Source organism: Trichosurus vulpecula, chromosome 1 (genome assembly GCF_011100635.1).
Source record: "Trichosurus vulpecula isolate mTriVul1 chromosome 1, mTriVul1.pri, whole genome shotgun sequence".
NCBI classification, from domain to species: domain Eukaryota; kingdom Metazoa; phylum Chordata; class Mammalia; order Diprotodontia; family Phalangeridae; genus Trichosurus; species Trichosurus vulpecula.
This window is the reverse complement of record NC_050573.1, coordinates 9,869,713-9,886,837: the sequence shown is the minus strand read 5'-3', so window position 1 is coordinate 9,886,837 and position 17,125 is coordinate 9,869,713. Positions and strand designations below refer to the sequence as shown.

The following is a 17,125-nucleotide window of genomic DNA, read 5'->3' as shown; positions in this document are numbered from 1 at the left end:
AAACAAACACTTAACTAAATTGAGTTGCTTCTGTTTTTCCAGTGGTTTGGGAGACCTCCCAAAAGAGTCTCCTCACCTCTGGTATGGAGCAATTTTGGAGCTCAATCATCCCACACCATGCCTGGCACTGTGCCTGGAACCAGGGACATAAAGACCAAAATGAACATCTCCGTCTATAAGCTTCCGTTCTGTCAGCAGATCCAACTAACATTTACACATCTAAGTAAAAGCAAAATATAGCCAAGGCAGTGGAGGAGGGGAGCAGCAACAACAGTGACAGCCTTTTGTCGGAAGCGAGGTTTGGGCTGAGCTCTGCAGAGAACCAGAGACTTGTGGTCCTAGGGCATTGCCCTTGGCTCCGAGAGCAAGGTCATAAAAGGTACCTTCTACCTCTCAGCCTGCAATGTAGCCCCTTCAAGAGGCTGTCCCCTCTCGGATTCCCACTGCATGGCTTCCACGTGACTGTATGTGTCCATCAGCATTGTGGGGAGGCATGGCTAGATGACAGTTCATCTGAAGAAGATCTGGGGTTTTCAGTGGACCGAAGACTCACTGTGAATCTACAGGGTGATATCAGCCAACAAGCTGAGGGGCCTGGTGTCCAGAAACAAAACAACAGGGCCATTCCCCATCCTCTGCTCGTCAGGCCTCGTCTAAAATATCACACGTTCGCTCAGGGAAGAACATCGACGTCATGGAGCCGGTCCAGAGGAGGGCAGCTAGAACAACCTGTCGTGCAAAGGCGCCATGGGAGGAAGTGAAGGAAGGGCGCAGTAAGACCTGAGGACTGCCTTCAGGTATTGGAAGGGATTTCACACAGCGGAGGGTGAGATGGTAGACGGCGTCACGGAAACAAGCAGCACCTTGAAGGTGACCAAGCGACTGAGCAACAACGGCGGGCGGAAGAGGGAGCGGATGTTCTGAGTGGCCCCGTGGCTCCCACGGGAAAGTGGGCTCTTTGAGCAGCACGGAGTCCTAGCGCCGCCTCCCTCGCTAGAGCTGCAAAGGGACGTAGCGGCGGGATCGTGGAAGGGACTCCTTGTTGGCCATGCGCGGACTTGCTGGCGCCAAGGTCTCCCCAGGCTGCGATTCTGTGGATGGTGACAGGAGGAGGAGGAGGAGGACCAAGCGATGGGGGAGGGGCGCTAACTTCTCCTTCAGCTTTTCTTCGTGGGACCCCACTGCTGGACGGCATGCCTTCCTCCCCTCCAGAGTCCCCTGCCCTTTGTCCCCAATCTGACGCTCCAGGCACCTTTGGTTTGTGATGGAAGCCGTGAGAAAAGCCAGCCGGCTTGGATGGAGCCTGACTCCTTAGTATGTCTCGGCGCCCTCGGAGAGGCATCAGCGCAGCCCTCTGCCCGCGGTGTGCCCGCTCAGCACTGCGGCCTTGCTGTTCGCTCGCGTGGCTTCAGCCGCTGTCTTTGTATGGGCGCCTCCTGTGACTCTCACCTGGCCTCCCTGGGTCACACTGCCTGCTAGGTCCCCCTCCTTCTGGGGTGCACGGGCGCCTCTTCCCCCCAAACCGGGCCCACCCTCGCCTCTCTATCACTCCCGGTGGTGCCCCGTGCTCCAGTGCGCCCGAGCTGGGACCCCTCCAGTCCTGTGGAACGCTCTCTCGCACACGTAGCCAGCATCCTCACACATGGCCAATTCCTGTCAAGTCTATGTTTTCAATGCCGTTCATGTGCGCCCTTAACTCCCGCTGAGATCGGCCTTGCATAGGCCCTCCTCTCTCGCCTAAATGATTTCTAATTATCTCTAACCAGTGTCCCTGCCTTAAGTCTCTGCACTTCCAATCCATTCCCAGACTTTCTGCCTGAGATCTTCCTTATACACCTCTCTGACCACGTCTTCCTCCATCCAAGGCGTTCTGCCGCTTCCCATCGCCTACAGAATCAAGCAGGGGGGTCCAGCCTGCATGCAGAGCCTCCCACGGTGTGGCTCTAGCCCGGCTCTCTGGCTTTATTTCACTGGACTAGCCCTGGTCTCCTGTTTGCCCTTCTGCATTTCCTTGGGCCGTTCCTCAGCACCCTCCTCTAATCTATGGAGGTACCTCAAGGTGCCATCTTCTCTAAGAAGCCTTCCGGGACCACTCCCCCAGTGAAAGGGACCCCTCCCTCCTCTTATTTCTCCTGGCACTTTGCCTGGGCCTCTCCAAGCCTTGTACTTAGCCAACTAATTCTCCCTTGGGTGGGGGCTGTCTGGGTGCACCTTCCTAGCCAGGAGATTGTAACTGCCTTCAGACCTCAGCTCAGGTGCCAGGTCTTTCCTGATTTACCCCGTTGTTAGCTCTTTCTTCCCCTAGACATTGCCCAAGTATAAACATGTGCTTCCCCTGCCCGCATATAATCTCCTTGGGTCAGCTTTCTTGTGTGTGCTTCTTAGCACAGAAGGCCCTCACCACTATTTCTTGAATTGGGAACAAAGTCAGTATCCCATCTCTCCCTATGGCCCATCGCTCCTGCCTGTCACAGTGAGTGCCCAGAAGAGCTGAAGAAAAGTCTGCTTTCATTTGTGCAGAGCTGGCAGGCCCATAGTGACCTTCTGCAGGAGGTCTTCCTGAGTCCCAGTGCCTGACTGCCTTCCTCACTCCCTGCCTCCCTCTTTCCCTTCCTCCCTCCTTCCTTCCATCCTTCCCTTCCTCCCTCCCTCCCTCCTTCCCTTCTTCACTCCCTCCCTCCCTTCCTCCCTCCCTCCCTTCCTCCCTTCCTCCTTTCCTCCGTCCCTCCCTCCCTTCCTTCTTTCCTTCCTCCCTCCCTCCCTTCCTCCCTCCCTCCCTCCCCTTCCTCACTCCCTGCCTCCCTCTTTCCCTTCCTCCCTCCTTCCTTCCATCCTTCCCTCCTCCCTCCCTCCCTCCTTCCCTTCTTCACTCCCTCCCTCCCTTCCTCCCTCCCTCCCTTCCTCCCTTCCTCCTTTCCTCCCTCCCTCCCTTCCTCCCTTCCTCCTTTCCTCCGTCCCTCCCTCCCTTCCTTCTTTCCTTCCTCCCTCCCTCCCTCCCTTCCTTCTTTCCTTCCTCCCTCCCTCCCTCCCCTTCCTCACTCCCTCCCTCCCTCCTTCCCTTCTTCACTCCCTCCCTCCCCTTCCTCACTCCCTCCCTCCCTCTTCCCTTCTTCCCTCCTTCCTTCCATCCTTCCCTTCCTCCCTCCCTTCCTTCCTTTCCTCCCTCCCTCCCCTTCCTCACTCCCTCCCTCCCCTCCTTTCCATTCCTCCCTCCTTCCTTCCATCCCTCCCTTCCTCCCTCCCTCCCTCCTTCCCTTCTTCACTCCCTCCCTCCCTTCCTCCCTCCCTCCCTTCCTCCCTTCCTCCTTTCCTCCCTCCCTCCCTCCCTTCCTTCTTTCCTTCCTCCCTCCCTCCCTTCCTCCCTCCCTGCCTCCCCTTCCTCACTCCCTCCCTCCCTCTTTCCCTTCTTCCCTCCTTCCTTCCATCCTTCCCTTCCTCCCTCCCTTCCTTCCTTTCCTCCCTCCCTCCCTCCCTCCCTCCTTCCCTTCTTCACTCCCTCCCTCCCCTTCCTCACTCCCTCCCTCCCTCTTTCCCTTCTTCCCTCCTTCCTTCCATCCCTCCCTTCCTCCCTCCCTCCCTCCCCTTCCTCACTCCCTCCCCTCTTTCCCCTCCTCCCTCCCTCCCTTCCTCCCTTCCTCCTTTCCTTCCTCCCTCCCTTCCTCCCTCCCTCCCTCCCCTTCCTCACTCCCTCCCTCCCTCTTTCCCTTCTTCCCTCCTTCCTTCCATCCTTCCCTTCCTCCCTCCCTTCCTTCCTTTCCTTCCTCCCTCCCTCCTTCCCTTCTTCACTCCCTCCCTCCCTTCCTCCCTCCCTCCCTCCCCTTCCTCACTCCCTCCCTCCCTCTTTCCCTTCTTCCCTCCTTCCTTCCATCCCTCCCTTCCTCCCTCCCTCCCTCCTTCCCTTCTTCACTCCCTTCCTCCCTCCCTCCTTCCCTTCCTCCCTCCCTCCTTCCCTTCCTTCCTTTGTTCCTGAGAATGAGGCTGTGTCCTCAGCCTTAATACCACATCTACCTCCAGAGAGAACCAGCACATGCCCAGTGGCCCATTGGCCGTCTTGAGGTGGACGTCCTTGGAGCATCTCAGCCTCAACATGTCCCAAACCCAAGTCTTACCCTGTAAACTCACCTCTCTCCTGCGTTTCTTTATCACCCCTGAGGGCCTCACTGTCCTCCTAGTCCAGGCCCAGGCCTACAACCTTGGGGTCGTTCTCAAACACTTTCACTCACTGTGGACATCCAGTCCATGGCCAGATCTTGTTGGTTTTCCCCTTACAGGATCCTGTCCCCTTCTGTCCTCTGCCCCTGCCCCCACCTGCTACCGGCCCTCATCCCCCCACCCCTGGACCACTGCCATAGCCGCAGCTGGGTCTGCTGCCTCCAGTCTCTCCTTGCTCCAGTCCTTCTCCATTCAGCCACCAGAGGGATTTTCTGATCAAGTCAAAACCACCCCGTTCCCTCCTCTCCCCTGCTCCATAACCTTCAGTGGCTTCCTAGGGCCTCCAGGATCCTCTGGCTTAAAGTCCTGTGTTTGGCATATTAGTTCTTCATGATCTAATTCCAGCCTTGTTACACTTTACTCCCATCCAGGTGCCAGGCAGTCTCCCTACAGTGACCTCCTTGCAGAGCCCCACATCCATCTCCACCCTCCAGGCCTTTGTACTGGCTGCCTGGTTCACCTCCTCCTCTGTTTCCAGGCTCAGCTAAGATTCCACCTTCTGTGGGAGGCCTTTCCCAGTTCCCCCAGCTGCTTCCTCCTTTCCTTCCTTCCATTTGATAGCTTCGCAGACCTAGTAACTTAGAGATTTGCATTCTAATGTAAGCTGCCTTCTCCTTTCAAGGCCAAGACTGTTTCTGCTTTTCTTTCTATCACCAGCTCGGGCTCTTAGTTAGCACTTAATAAATGCTTGTTGACTGGCACGTGACTCAGGGAGTAATTCCAAATTATGGCTCACTTTTGCTTCTTCTGAGTGAAAGAATGGGCACGTGACCCAGGAGGCTGTCCCTGAGGAGGTCAGGAGCCTCGCCTGGTTACTGCTGGAGCATCCAGTTATCGCTGACATCTGACCACCGGGGTCACTTCTCCATTCATTAACCTCCTGCCTCTAGGTTCAAAGACAGACTCCTCCTCTTGGCTCAGAAAGCCCCGTATAACCTGGTGGTGGCCACCTCTCAGACTTAGTCCACAGACCCCTGTCTCCTTCACAGACTCTGCACTCCAGCTGGCCTGGCCTGCTCGCTGCCCCCCACCCCCATTCTGAGAGCCTTGGCTCAGTCCCGCCCCTTATACCTTCTCTCCTCTGCCACCAGCAATATCACCAGATTCCTACAAAGAGGGGTCCAAAGGCCGCCTCTGACAGGACGCCCAACTGGATCCTCTCCATTGCTACCAGCTTCTCCCATAGCTGCTTTGCATATGTTTTGTATCCAATTTTCCATGTACAGATTGCCAATCCCATGCCTCCCTCTCCTGAATGCAGGCTCCTTGAGGTTAGGAACCATTGCTCGGCTCTGCCTTTGTATCCCCAGTGTTTCAAAGGGTTCCTACACAGTCAACATTCAGTAAATGCTTATGGAATGCAGGACTTGGAAAGGGGAGAGTTAGGGAATCATAAAACAGCGGAGTTGGAAGAGACCTCAGAAGTCATCTTGAGCAACCCTGACCTGAACAAGAAGCCTCTGTCATTTGCCCAAGGAGGGGCCATTCAGACTTTGCCCAAAGACCTCCTAAGAGGGGGAAGGAACCCAGTCATTCCAGAGATAGCCCATTTGTCATTCACCCAACAAGGGGCCATTCAGACTTTGCCCAAAGACCTCCTAAGAGGGGGAAGGAACCCAGTCATTCCAGAGATAGCCCATTTGTCATTCACCCAACGAGGGGCCATTCAGACTTTGCCCAAAGACCTCCTAAGAGGGGGAAGGAACCCAGTCATTCCAGAGATAGCCCATTCCATTTGGTGATACTTCTATCAGGAAGCTTTTCCTTCACACATATAAATATTCTACAGAATAATACAGGATCAGTCATTTAAAAAGGCATAAACATGTGCATTATGCAGTCCAGTTGGAGATAGCTCATGGGGGCTGAGGAGCCCGAGGAATCAGAGGAGGTGGCATTTGATTTGGCCTTTAATGGACGATTAAGAACTCAAGAAGTGACAAGGAGGTGGGAGGAGGAGTATTCTAGGCCCTGAGGAAAGTATGAGCGAAGGGAAAACCATGGGAAAGTACAGAATATGTATAAATGGCAGGGCCTAGTCCAGTTTGGCAGAGAGCAAAGAGTTAGTGGAGCTAGAAAGGTGGTGTCAAACTGTGCCTGAGGCTGAATGCCATTCTGAGTAGGTCAGCAGGGAGCCATGGAGGGGTTGAGAGCAGAGAGCAACATGCTCAGACTTCTGCCTAAGTCAGCCACTAAGTGACTACACCCAGAAGGTCACCACCACTCTGGTCACAGGCTCCTCACTCATCCAACATGCTGCTTGTCAGGGAGCGACTAGCCAAATAACCAGTGAATGGATAGCTGGCTGCCCACTCCCACCTGGGAAAAGATGAGAGCCTGCTTTTCACCTGATAGAAATGCCAAAGCTGCTTTCTGCCCAAGGGATGGGCGGCAGACAGTGTCCCTGTTGGAAGGAAGGCAGGGGAAGGTAGACGTGCCTGGCGGTTTGGAGCCCCCTCATGCCTTTGGCTGAGCTCTCAGAGGTGTGGGGAGCTGTCTGCAGGACCCCAAACAAGGGGTAGATGTCAATATTCTTCTCACACACAGGACCCTCAGCCAGGTATGAGGGCCATTACTCAGCAGGCTTTGACTTAAACCTGTGTTTTAAGACTTGCCCACTTCTTTTGTTTTTCACCTAAGACTCCTGGGGGCTTTGCCTGCTTCTGCCACCAACAAAATGAATGACTTTTCTGCCTGCTGCCTCCCCGACCACAATTCACTCTGAAGGCCCAGCGGCCACAAATGTTGTTTATTGATACAAGAAACACTTGGTGAGGCTCCCATGTCTTGTGATTTTTTAGGCTCATGAGACTGTAGACTGGAAAGTATGAGACCCAGTGCAGTGTAGGCCAACAGCAGGACATCAGGAAACAATCACAGACTTGGCATGGGCCCAAAGGCCATCACATCCTCTCTCCAACATCCCTGACGATCAGTCATCTTCCCTAGGCTGGAAGATGGCCAGTGGCAGGGACTCCTCAACCTCCCTCGACAGCCCATCCTACTCAGGCAGGATGTGCTCCCGATGCCTGCCTCTCACTATCCCTGCCCCACTGCTCCTAGTGCTATAGGGCCCAGGCAGCCAAGTCCAGCCTGTCTTCCACATGACGGCCCTCCACCCAGACACAGAGCTGGTCACAGGCCTAGGTATGTCACTTACTAGCCAAGTAAACAAACAGGCTCTCTGAAGGCCTTATCTGAAAAGTGAGGGGAACGGCATTTGGACACCAACCTTGTAAGAAAGAACCTTTGAAAGTAAAGTCAACATGTACTTAATCAGTGCCTACTGTGTGCCAGGCACTATGCTAAGCCCAGGGCTCACAGTCCAATGAGGAAGACAGCCAAACTTGCTACCAGTTAAATCAGAGATCACAGAGGGAGGGCAAAGCGAGCATAAAGCAGCTTCCCACTTTCTGTAGGAAGCCCTTCCCAGGCTTCTTTGTCTTCTTTGTGCCATCCCTCCGAGACTCTCCCCAGTTCATCCTGCCTAGGTCCGCTTTGTTCCTGGCTCTTTGCATGTTCTCTCCCCCATTTGACTGGGAGCCCCTCGAGGGCAGGAACTGTCTTTTGCCCATTTGTACCCTCAGCGCTTAGTGTAGTGCTTGGCACATAGTAGGTGCTTAATCAAAAGCTTATTGACTGACTGAACCTGGACATGTGAGCTGCCACCATCATCTGGTATGGCCCCCAGGGCCTTAGGGGACCCCAAGCACCACAAAGCAGGGTCCCCCCACAGCTCCTAAGAGCCAGGCCAAGGGTTGGAACGCAGGCCTTCCTCTGCCAGACCCAGGACTGCTGCCACCATGCACCAGGTCATACACTCTACCAGGAGACAGGCCTCCATTCCCTTCTTCTGATACTGGATCCAAAAAGCAGCATCCCAGGAACAAAGGCCAAAAGAACATTTGTGAGCAGCTGACCCAATGCTCCCATTCAACAAAAGCAGCCCTGTGAGTGTAAATGTCCAAGGCCACAGAGCCGTCAGAACCAGGGTTTTAACCCAATGCCTCTGATTCCGAATCCAATGCCGTCTACGCTGCACTGTGCTGTCCCCCAGCATTAAGAGCTAGTGGAGACGATAGAGATCACCTAGACCAGCCCTCTCATTTTAAAGACAACTGAGGTGCTGAAAGGTTAAGTGACTTGGACCAGGGTCACACAGGTGGCTAATAGCAGAGTCAGGATTTGAACTCAAGTCTTCTGGGTCCAAACCCAGTGACAGCCCACTCTATGATTTAGAACCTTTAAATGAAGCCTTAGGGATCACAAGGCACAGAACCCTGAAGTGGATCACAGAATCTAGAACCCTTCAATGAAGCCTCAGAGGGATTACAACATGGGGAAATCTAGAACCCTTTAACAAAGCCTCAGAAGGATCACAGTACAAGGAATCTAGAACTCTTTGATGAAGCCTCAGAGGGATTACAACACAGGGAATCTAGAACCCTTCAACAAAGCCTCAGAAGGATCACAGTACAAAGAATCTAGAACTCTTTGATGAAGCCTCAGAGGGATTACAACACAGGGAATCTAGAACTCTTTAACAAAGCCTCAGAAGGATCACAGTACAAGGAATCTAGAACTCTTTGATGAAGCCTCAGAGGGATTACAACACAGGGAATCTAGAACCCTTCAACAAAGCCTCAGAAGGATCACAACTCACAGAGTCCAGTGGTCCAGCTTTAGATTTTGTACAGCTCTTGACTGACTTCACCTGCATAGCAGAAAGCCCCAACACCCATGGTGGAATTCAGGGCTTTATTAAAAAAAAAAGTTCTGTTCTTATCTCCCTGGCATTTTGTTGGAAGGAATAGCTGCTATCGTGTGTACATTTTTGTCTAAATAAATAACCAGGGAAGAATCTTACAATGAGCAATGTGTCATCTATAGCCCAGTTGGGGTCTTTTTCCTTCCATTTTTGTTTTATTGCTGCATCTGTCATGCTGAAGATAGCTGTGATGCCAAAAAGAAAGGGATAAATCAGGAGGCCTGGGCTTGTGGCTCACTCTGACTTCTGGGCTGGGAGAGTTTCTGTGGCTGTTCTTGATGTCAGCCATGACACCGCCATCACTTAGTGGCAAAATTGTTCCATTCGTCCTCGCTCCATCAGCTGAGCCTCAGCTCTCTTTGGGTGATCTGTGAAGCCTGACAAAAGAGGCAAAGGTCCCCAGTTTAGGGAGACAAAGAAGAGAAAACGAGGATGTTGGCGTGTATTATGGGTCTGACTTTTGGAGAAATAATTTTGCTTAAGGGGAAGTTTGACTCTTTTCCTTGACTAAGGAGAAAATAATGTTTTTTTGAACAAATATACAGATAGGCTGGTTGTTTTCTTTTGAATGTTCTCCAGTTTACCAACATCCTTTCTAAAATGTGTCCCCCAGAACTGAGCATTCCAGGTGTGGTCTGGCCAGTACAGAGGACTGTGGGACTGTCACCTCCTTATTTATGGACATTCTCCCTCTCCTAAATCAGCCTAAGATTATATTGGCTTTCTTGGCTGCCTTATAAATATAAACAACACTCTCTGCTGATCCATATTGAGCCTTAGTCCTTGAAAGCCTTCATGTCTTTTTTTTCAAATGACTAACTGTGTCTCCCCCATCTTGTATTTGTGAGGTTGATTTTTCTAAATCTGAAAATAAGACTTTGTGTATCCTTATTCCTTTTCATCTTATCAGATTCAGTCCAATATTCTAGCCTGCTGAGATCTCTGGAGCTCCTAACTCTGTCATCTAGCATGTTAGCTATGCCTTCTAACTTTGTGTCATCTGAAAATTTGACAAGAAAACTATCTTTGCTTTTATGGAAGTCACTGGACACAAACATTTAACAGCCAGAGCCAAATGTGTATCCCCCGCTCGGTGAGAGATCTCCTAAGTTGGCATAAAACTATTTGAGACATTCAACTACTCCCAGATCCCCCCAACTGTATTCTTTTCTAGCCTGCATTTCTCCATCTTGTCTCCAAGAATAACAAGAGAGACTTTGTCAAATGCTTTTCTAAAATCTAGGTGAACTGTTTCTTCTCTAGTGTTCCCCTCATCTACCAGCATAATAGCCCTCTCCAAAAGGAAATAAGATGAGTTGTTTTTGTGCTCTCTGCTGCTTTTTCCACATAATAAATGCAATCTAGAATTTTTCTAGGCATCAGACTCACTGGACTGCAGATTTTGCTCATGTTCCTTGTTAAATAGTTGAGACATGGGCCTTTGCTAAGCCCACTCTCCACAGTCTTTCTGAGATCACACAGAGAGATTCAGCAGTCACTCCTACTAGCTCTCCCAGGACTCTGGCTTCTAGGTCACTCAGTCCTGTCACTGAGGGTAGCTGGAGGGGGAACAAGCGCTTATTATGTACCTACTATGTGCCAGTGCTAAGCACTTTACAAATATTCTCTCATTTGATCCTCTCAAGATCCTAGGGAGGTAGATACTACTATTAGCCCCACTTTGAAGAGTGTACTGAGGCAAACAGAGGTTAAGTGACTTGCCCAGGGTCACACAGCTAGGAAATGTCTGATGTCAGATTTGAACTCAGGGCCAGTGCTCTGTATCCACTGCACCACCAATGTGCCTCTAGGTAGGTAGGCACCCTCTTATTACTTTCCTATTTATTTGGGCTTTCAATTTCCTATTAGCCTTTTTTGTTCTTTCTTTTCAAGTCCATCGACCACTCTCTTTGGCAAAGATAATTGAATCATACTTTTTTCTCTGTATCATTCGTTATCCCACCCCATCCCCAAAATGTGGGTTTGTGCCTCCTTTAATAGTATTTCCCCCAACGCAGCTTTTTTAAAAACCTTCCCTTTTTGTCCTCATAGAGAATCCCTGAGAAGCCTCAACCCATTCTGAACTTTGGTACGCTGGTACGATTCCTAGAAGACTGAGCCACCCTTCTGAATCCATGCACCATTACCCCTTCCTGCTTCCATCTTCTATACAAGTCCATGTGAAATCTGAGTTTGTTCACGAGTTCCCTGATGACTTCATTTGTCTTTTTGGACACGGTCCCCCTTTTCTTCTTCATAATTATTTCTCTTTGCATCTTCACAGCTTCACTCTTGAGAGCTTCCCATTCTTCCTGGGCTAACTTTCCCTTTAGGATTTTAGGCCATGGGGTCCTCCCACCTGTATCTTCTCCCTTGGAAGTCTGTTCTGTTACCTGGAGAGCTCGTCTGGCCATGCCTGGCTTTGCTCTCATTCTAAAATGGAGTCATTACCTCCCCGCAAAGGTCCTATCATTTCTACTTTAGGGACCAGGAGAGAATTTCTCTTCTTTGCTTTCTTCACCTTCTAAAGGATAGAATTGTGCACCTAGGAGCAGGGATGGGGAACCTAGGTCCTCAAGGGCGGCACTTTAGGCCACAGGTGGCCTCGAGGCCGCAGGTTCCCCACCCCTGATCCCAGGCAAAGAAAATCATAGCCACTCTGCTTGCTCCGGAGAAATCTCCAGTTGATGTGAATGTAATTGAAGTCAGCAATCGCTACTATCTCACGCGCCCATTTCAGCCTTGTGATCATTTTCCTAAAGTTGTTGCATCCATTTTTTCCTTATGTCCAGGTGGTCCATGGTACATTCTCATGATGATCCCTAGTCCGTTTCTGCCTCCACTAATTGTCACTCAATTGCCTTTGATTCCTTCCTATTCTCTAGATTTCCTCACCTGAGTTTATTTTCTTGATATGAAATGCTACCAACCCTTCAGTGGCTCTGAGATCTCACTGATACAGATGTTTTGTCCAGTAGGGTAGATTAAAATTTCTCCATTTCAGGGCTGCTCAGGTCAACTACAAGTTTGATTTGTTGAGAAATTGTGCTGTTTATTGGGTGATTTGCAATGAGATAGTGTCACCTGAAGAATAATGGTGCTAAAAATATGGGGTTTGTTCAAGCAAACAAATTAGTAAAAGGAAGGAAGGAAGGAAGGAAGGAAGGAAGGAAGGAAGGAAGGAAGGAAGGAAGGAAGGAAGGAAGGAGGGAAGGAAGGAGGGAAGGAAGGAAAGGAGGAAAGAAGGGAGGAAGGAAGGAAGGAAGGAGGGAAGGAAGGAAAGGAGGAAAGAAGGGAGGAAGGAAGGAAGGAGGGAAAGAAGGAAGGAAGGAAGGAAGGAAGGAAGGAAGGAAGGAAGGAAGGAAGGAGGGAAGGAAGGAAGGAGGGAGGGGGGAGGGAAGAGGAAAAGAAGGGAAGGAAAGGAGGAAAGAAGGGAGGAAGGAAAGAAGGGAGGAAGGAAGGAAGGGAGGGAGGAAGAGAGGGAGGAAGGAAGGAAGGAAGGAAGGAAGGAAGGAAGGAAGGAAGGAAGGAAAGAAGAGGAAAGGAAGGGAAGGAAAGAAGGGGAAAGGAAGGAGGGATTAAGGGAGGAAAGAAGGAGGGAAGGAAGGAAGGATGGAAGGATGTAGAATATCATTTTGTAGCCAGTGTTGGATGAATATTTGTTAAAGTTTAGATACTTGAATTGAGGTATTTGTACCATTGCAAGTAAAGCTGAAAGTCCATTTGCAGCATGTAGAATTTCTGAAGTTTATGTAATGCATCATATCTTCCAGTACAGGTGTATTTGTTTTGAAAATCACCTGGATGGGTTGTCATGGCTGTGTCCAAATAGGGATTTGAGGAATTCCCTTTCTTGTTAGAAGAAAGGCTGAAACCCGTTGAGAGTGAGCCATCTAATGGCAGTTCACAATTCCTTCATTCTTAATAATAAAAAGCAGAAAAGTCAAACTGGCCTGGCTGGCATAGCTGTCAACATGAAGCAGCTTTTGAAAAACTCCATTTTGCCTAGATAAAGACCTACACTACCCTGGGTGTGGCCATGCCCAGTCTATGAGCTGACTGGGCTCTCCCGAGGCTGATACAGGCACTGCCCTGAGGCAGCCATTACCGCCACCACTGCTGCTCCTGCTTTTGTCCGAGCCCTTCCCCAGCAGCTTGGTGTGAAGGGCAAGGAGAGTTACCTTCAGTAGCCTGAATGAATTCTCCCTCTCCACGGTGTATTTTTAAACAGTCTCTCCCTATTGCTACAAAATACATCAGAAAAAGGCTTCTGAAAATTCCCCATCCTCTGACCCCCTCTCAAGCCAATGGCCTTCTAACAACTTGGAAATTTAAGCGAAGTGCTGGGGGAAAGCACACATTTTGACTCAACAAATTGTTGTTTTGAAGCCAAGGAAATAGGAAGTGAACAAAGCAGTCCCAGGTAATTACGTCCTAGCCGATCTCGAACACAGAAGCGTTCGCTGTACAAGGCAGGCTAAAAGATGGCCAGCAGCGGCTTGGGGAGCCAACAGGCTTCCTCATCCATGGCATTTCAAGAGCCTGGCTGGTGCCAGACTGAGACAGATGCCATGACCGGAAGACATCCGTACCCTGTGACCCCAGGGCCATGCGCTAACGTCACCGGTTCTGAAAACAATCTGAAATGCTTCTGCTTGAAACTGACCCTCTGGGCTGCCATTTTGACTGACCTCTTTTCTTTCTTCCTCTTTCCTTCCATCCCTCCCTCTTCTCTCCTCCCCACCCTCCTCCCTTCCTTCTCTTTCTTTCTCTCTGCCAGCACCACCAAGGGAGATATATTTTGCTACTACGGAAACCGAGGTGAGCAAGAGCCTATCATTTTAACACCGGGTAAGTTGTCTGCATAAAGTGAATGCTCTGAATGTTGCGCTTAATGTCACACCTGTTTTATTTCCAGGTTGATTGTTCAGTGGCTTGGTAGAAGAAAAGCTTTAGCTTCCTGTTTCATCAGTGCCTTCTCTTGTCCTTTAATTTCTTTTTGCAATGATGTTTATGTACTTTACATCGTACACGGTGCCTTCCTAAAACCAGTCCTGTGAATCCCGCAGCTAAGTATTGTTATCCCCACTTTCCAGAAGAGGAAACAGAAACTTGTTGGGGTGAGGCGGCCCACCCGGGCCACAGCTAGTAAATGCCGGGTTGGGGATGGAAACGAGGGTCTCCCCCCCGCAGGCCCAGCACTCCTTCCGCACCCTGCACAGTCCCTGTCAGTTTCCCCCAGATGTGGCCTCCTCACTGATGGCCTCGATCAAACTTTGCTGTTTCAGCCTGTTTTGTTTTCAGGTAGGTATTGCTCCTCCAGCTGATGACTCAGTCACAAATTCAGTCCTTCAGGATCTCAGGATCGACCGCTTGATGTTCCTTCTTAAAGATGTCATCAAAGGCACAAATGTGTGATTGGAAAAGCAGGTGGGCGGGTCACCTGGTGAGAGTTAGGGATGAGCAGTGCACAGCCCCCAGGTTCCCCTGGCACCCTCAGTGCTTTGGGTAGACCCTCTGTGGTGAACTCGAGGGAGGGCCCAGACAAGGCTGTGCCAGAGGGACAGGCCTGAATGATCTAGGTCCTGAACCCAGGGTCACATTGATGAAATGGCAGAGCCTTGGGAGTCCTGAGTGCTGTCCTTTCCATTAAATACCTTTCCTCCCAGAGTTAATTTTCCCTCCCACCGATCATTTTTCAGTCTTTTCCGGACACTCCAAGGAATGCTCGTTCCTTTGGAGCCTCCCAAGACTCATCCTAGAGATGCGTCTCTCTCCTGCTGCCATGGTAGGGCAGGCATAGCTTCCCACAGTGTGCAGGTGACAGTCCCACGACGCTCTGCCCTGCCAGACTTCACCTGGAGCACCATGTGGGCAGTTCTGGGCACCCCAATTTCTGGGCCTCGATGAGCTAGAGAGTGTCCATCCACAGTGGGGGAGGATCTCGGCCTGTGTAGCCTAGACAAGAGAAGGCGTGGGGGACTCCATCCACGGCTGTCTTCAAGCCTGTGAAGCTCTGTCCCATGGAAAAAAAGATTAGTCTTGCTCTGTTTGGCGTGTGAGTGCAGAACCAGCAGGGGGCGGGTTTAGTCTTGAAGTCAGGGGAAATGCCTAACAATGTCAGCATTTTAGTGGAAGGTTCCTTTCAAGTATGGGCTGGACTAGACTAGGCTGCCGAGGGCCCTCTGGCTCTATATATTTCCCCCACATCCTTTGGGGTACATGATTGTAAAGGTGCTTTTTTAATTTAGTGGTTATTTTTATTGTTATTCAGTCATGCCCAACTCTTCCTGATACCATGGGCCGTGCTTGGCACACCAGGCCCTTCCGCCCTCCACTGTCTCTAAGCCTCTCCAAGTTCATGTTCATTGCTTCCCTGGCACTATTTGTCCATCTCATCCTCTGCCGTCCCCTTCTCCTTTTGCTTTCAATCTTTCCCAACATAAATTTGCCAGCCAAAATAAAAAATAACCATTGAAATAAAAATGTTCCAGCCCAGCCCTGACAGGATTAACTCTCAGACTTTTATAACTTACTCCTATAAATCATCCCTAGTCCAAAGCTGGGCTCTAGTTAGGATTGCTTTGACACCAACCAAGTAAAAGTTAAGGTTTCTCTTATCCCTGTGAGCCTCCTGTGGCCTCAGAGGAGGTCATAGCTGTTGGGGATTCCCAGGTGCCCTCAGCTGAGAGATCATTCAAGAAAGGGCCAAAGAAGAAGAAATCAGCAAGAATGACTCCTTGACCTTGATATAAACCACAGAGAAGCCACTGGCTTTGCGGGTGGGACATATCTCCAGGACATGACCCCCCCAAGATTTATCCAACTTGATGACTGCTTCTCTTCTCCAGTAATACACATGGTGCCAAAAGATACTGCCTGAAGGAATCTAGAAAGCATTGCGAAGAGTTACAAGGTGTTGGATGCCAAACAGAAGACATCTTCCTGTGGTACTGCCTGAGGATGTTGGGGCCAAGGATTATAACAGAAACACTTGGGGCTCGTGGCTAGGTATGGAATCCCCCAAGCAAGAGCTGGTAAGACTTATGTTTGCCTGGAGTCTTACAAATATAGCCAAGAGGCCTTTAAACTAAATTGGAAGGGGATGGCAGAAGCTGATGGGTTAGACCACACCAAGGCTTTCATCCCATAGAGCCTGGCTACAATGGAGAAGGAAGGGACAGGAATGCACAGAAGATGCAGATACAGTCCAAGGAAGGAGCCAAGAAATCCACCTTGGAGAAGACACAACCCAAGAGTGTGCTGCCAGAAGGCAGCAGGACATGGAAGACAAGTCTCTGAAGGACTAAGAACGAGGATCAGACAGGAGGCAGTGGAGAAAACGTGGTGGGGATGAGTTGGCTGCAGCATGGAAGCAGAGGAGATGTCTAGAGGAGGAGATGGCAGTGAAAAGGTCCTGGCAGCCCTCGGAGGCCATCAAGTCCAAACCCCCTCCTTTGCCAGGTGAAGAAACAGGGATGAAGGATTTGAAACTGGGTCTTCTGACTCTTGAATCAGTGTTCTCCCCACTCTGTCCTGCTGCCTCCCAGCAAGTCTATGCTCAGAAGAGGATGAGGAATGGCAGGGAACAGGCACAGCCTCAGAATATGGGGCAGGTCCTTTGGTCTCACACTTCAGGGGGACACAGATGACACGGGAGCAGCGCAAGGCAGACAGACATGGACGAGGCGCCATCTGCTTAGTGGGAGGGAACTTTCAACTCAGCAAGATCCCAGATGCATTTGAGTGCGAGGTATATCCCAGAGATGGCGGCCATGGCAGGCAGTGGAGCACAAATCAAGGAGCAAGGCGTGATCCTGGAATACCAGGAGCAGAACCACAAGAGCTCAGCATGGGCACAGAATGAAGGACAAGGATGATGTGCACAGAGGATGGAGGGTGGAAAGAGCCACTCAAACAGCTCCCTTTTATTTTGCCAAAAGAGAATCATTTGGGGGCCACAAAGGAGACAACAAATAGCTCATAAAGAGACTAAGTCCAAGATGAATAGGGAAAGAGTCAGAGAGCCCTGGTTGCTTTTAAGGAGTTCAAGTGACCAGGACCAGGAGTATATCCCCAGGTGGTGAAGGAACCAGTGTATGTTAGAGGAAAGGCAGCCAGGCCTTGTACAAAGACCAGTGGACT

The 17,125-nt window shown here is 50.6% G+C and overlaps 1 protein-coding gene across 1 annotated transcript in view; it reads left to right on the top strand.

The window, feature by feature from the left end:
* The window catches only part of TANGO2 (transport and golgi organization 2 homolog), a 169,506-nt gene that overhangs the window by 144,956 nt on the left and 7,425 nt on the right, over positions 1 to 17,125 (top strand). The window contains exon 6 of the mRNA XM_036758333.1: positions 13,761 to 13,831. Coding sequence (XP_036614228.1) covers positions 13,761 to 13,831 — 71 coding nt within the window. The remainder of the gene's footprint in view (positions 1 to 13,760; positions 13,832 to 17,125) is intronic.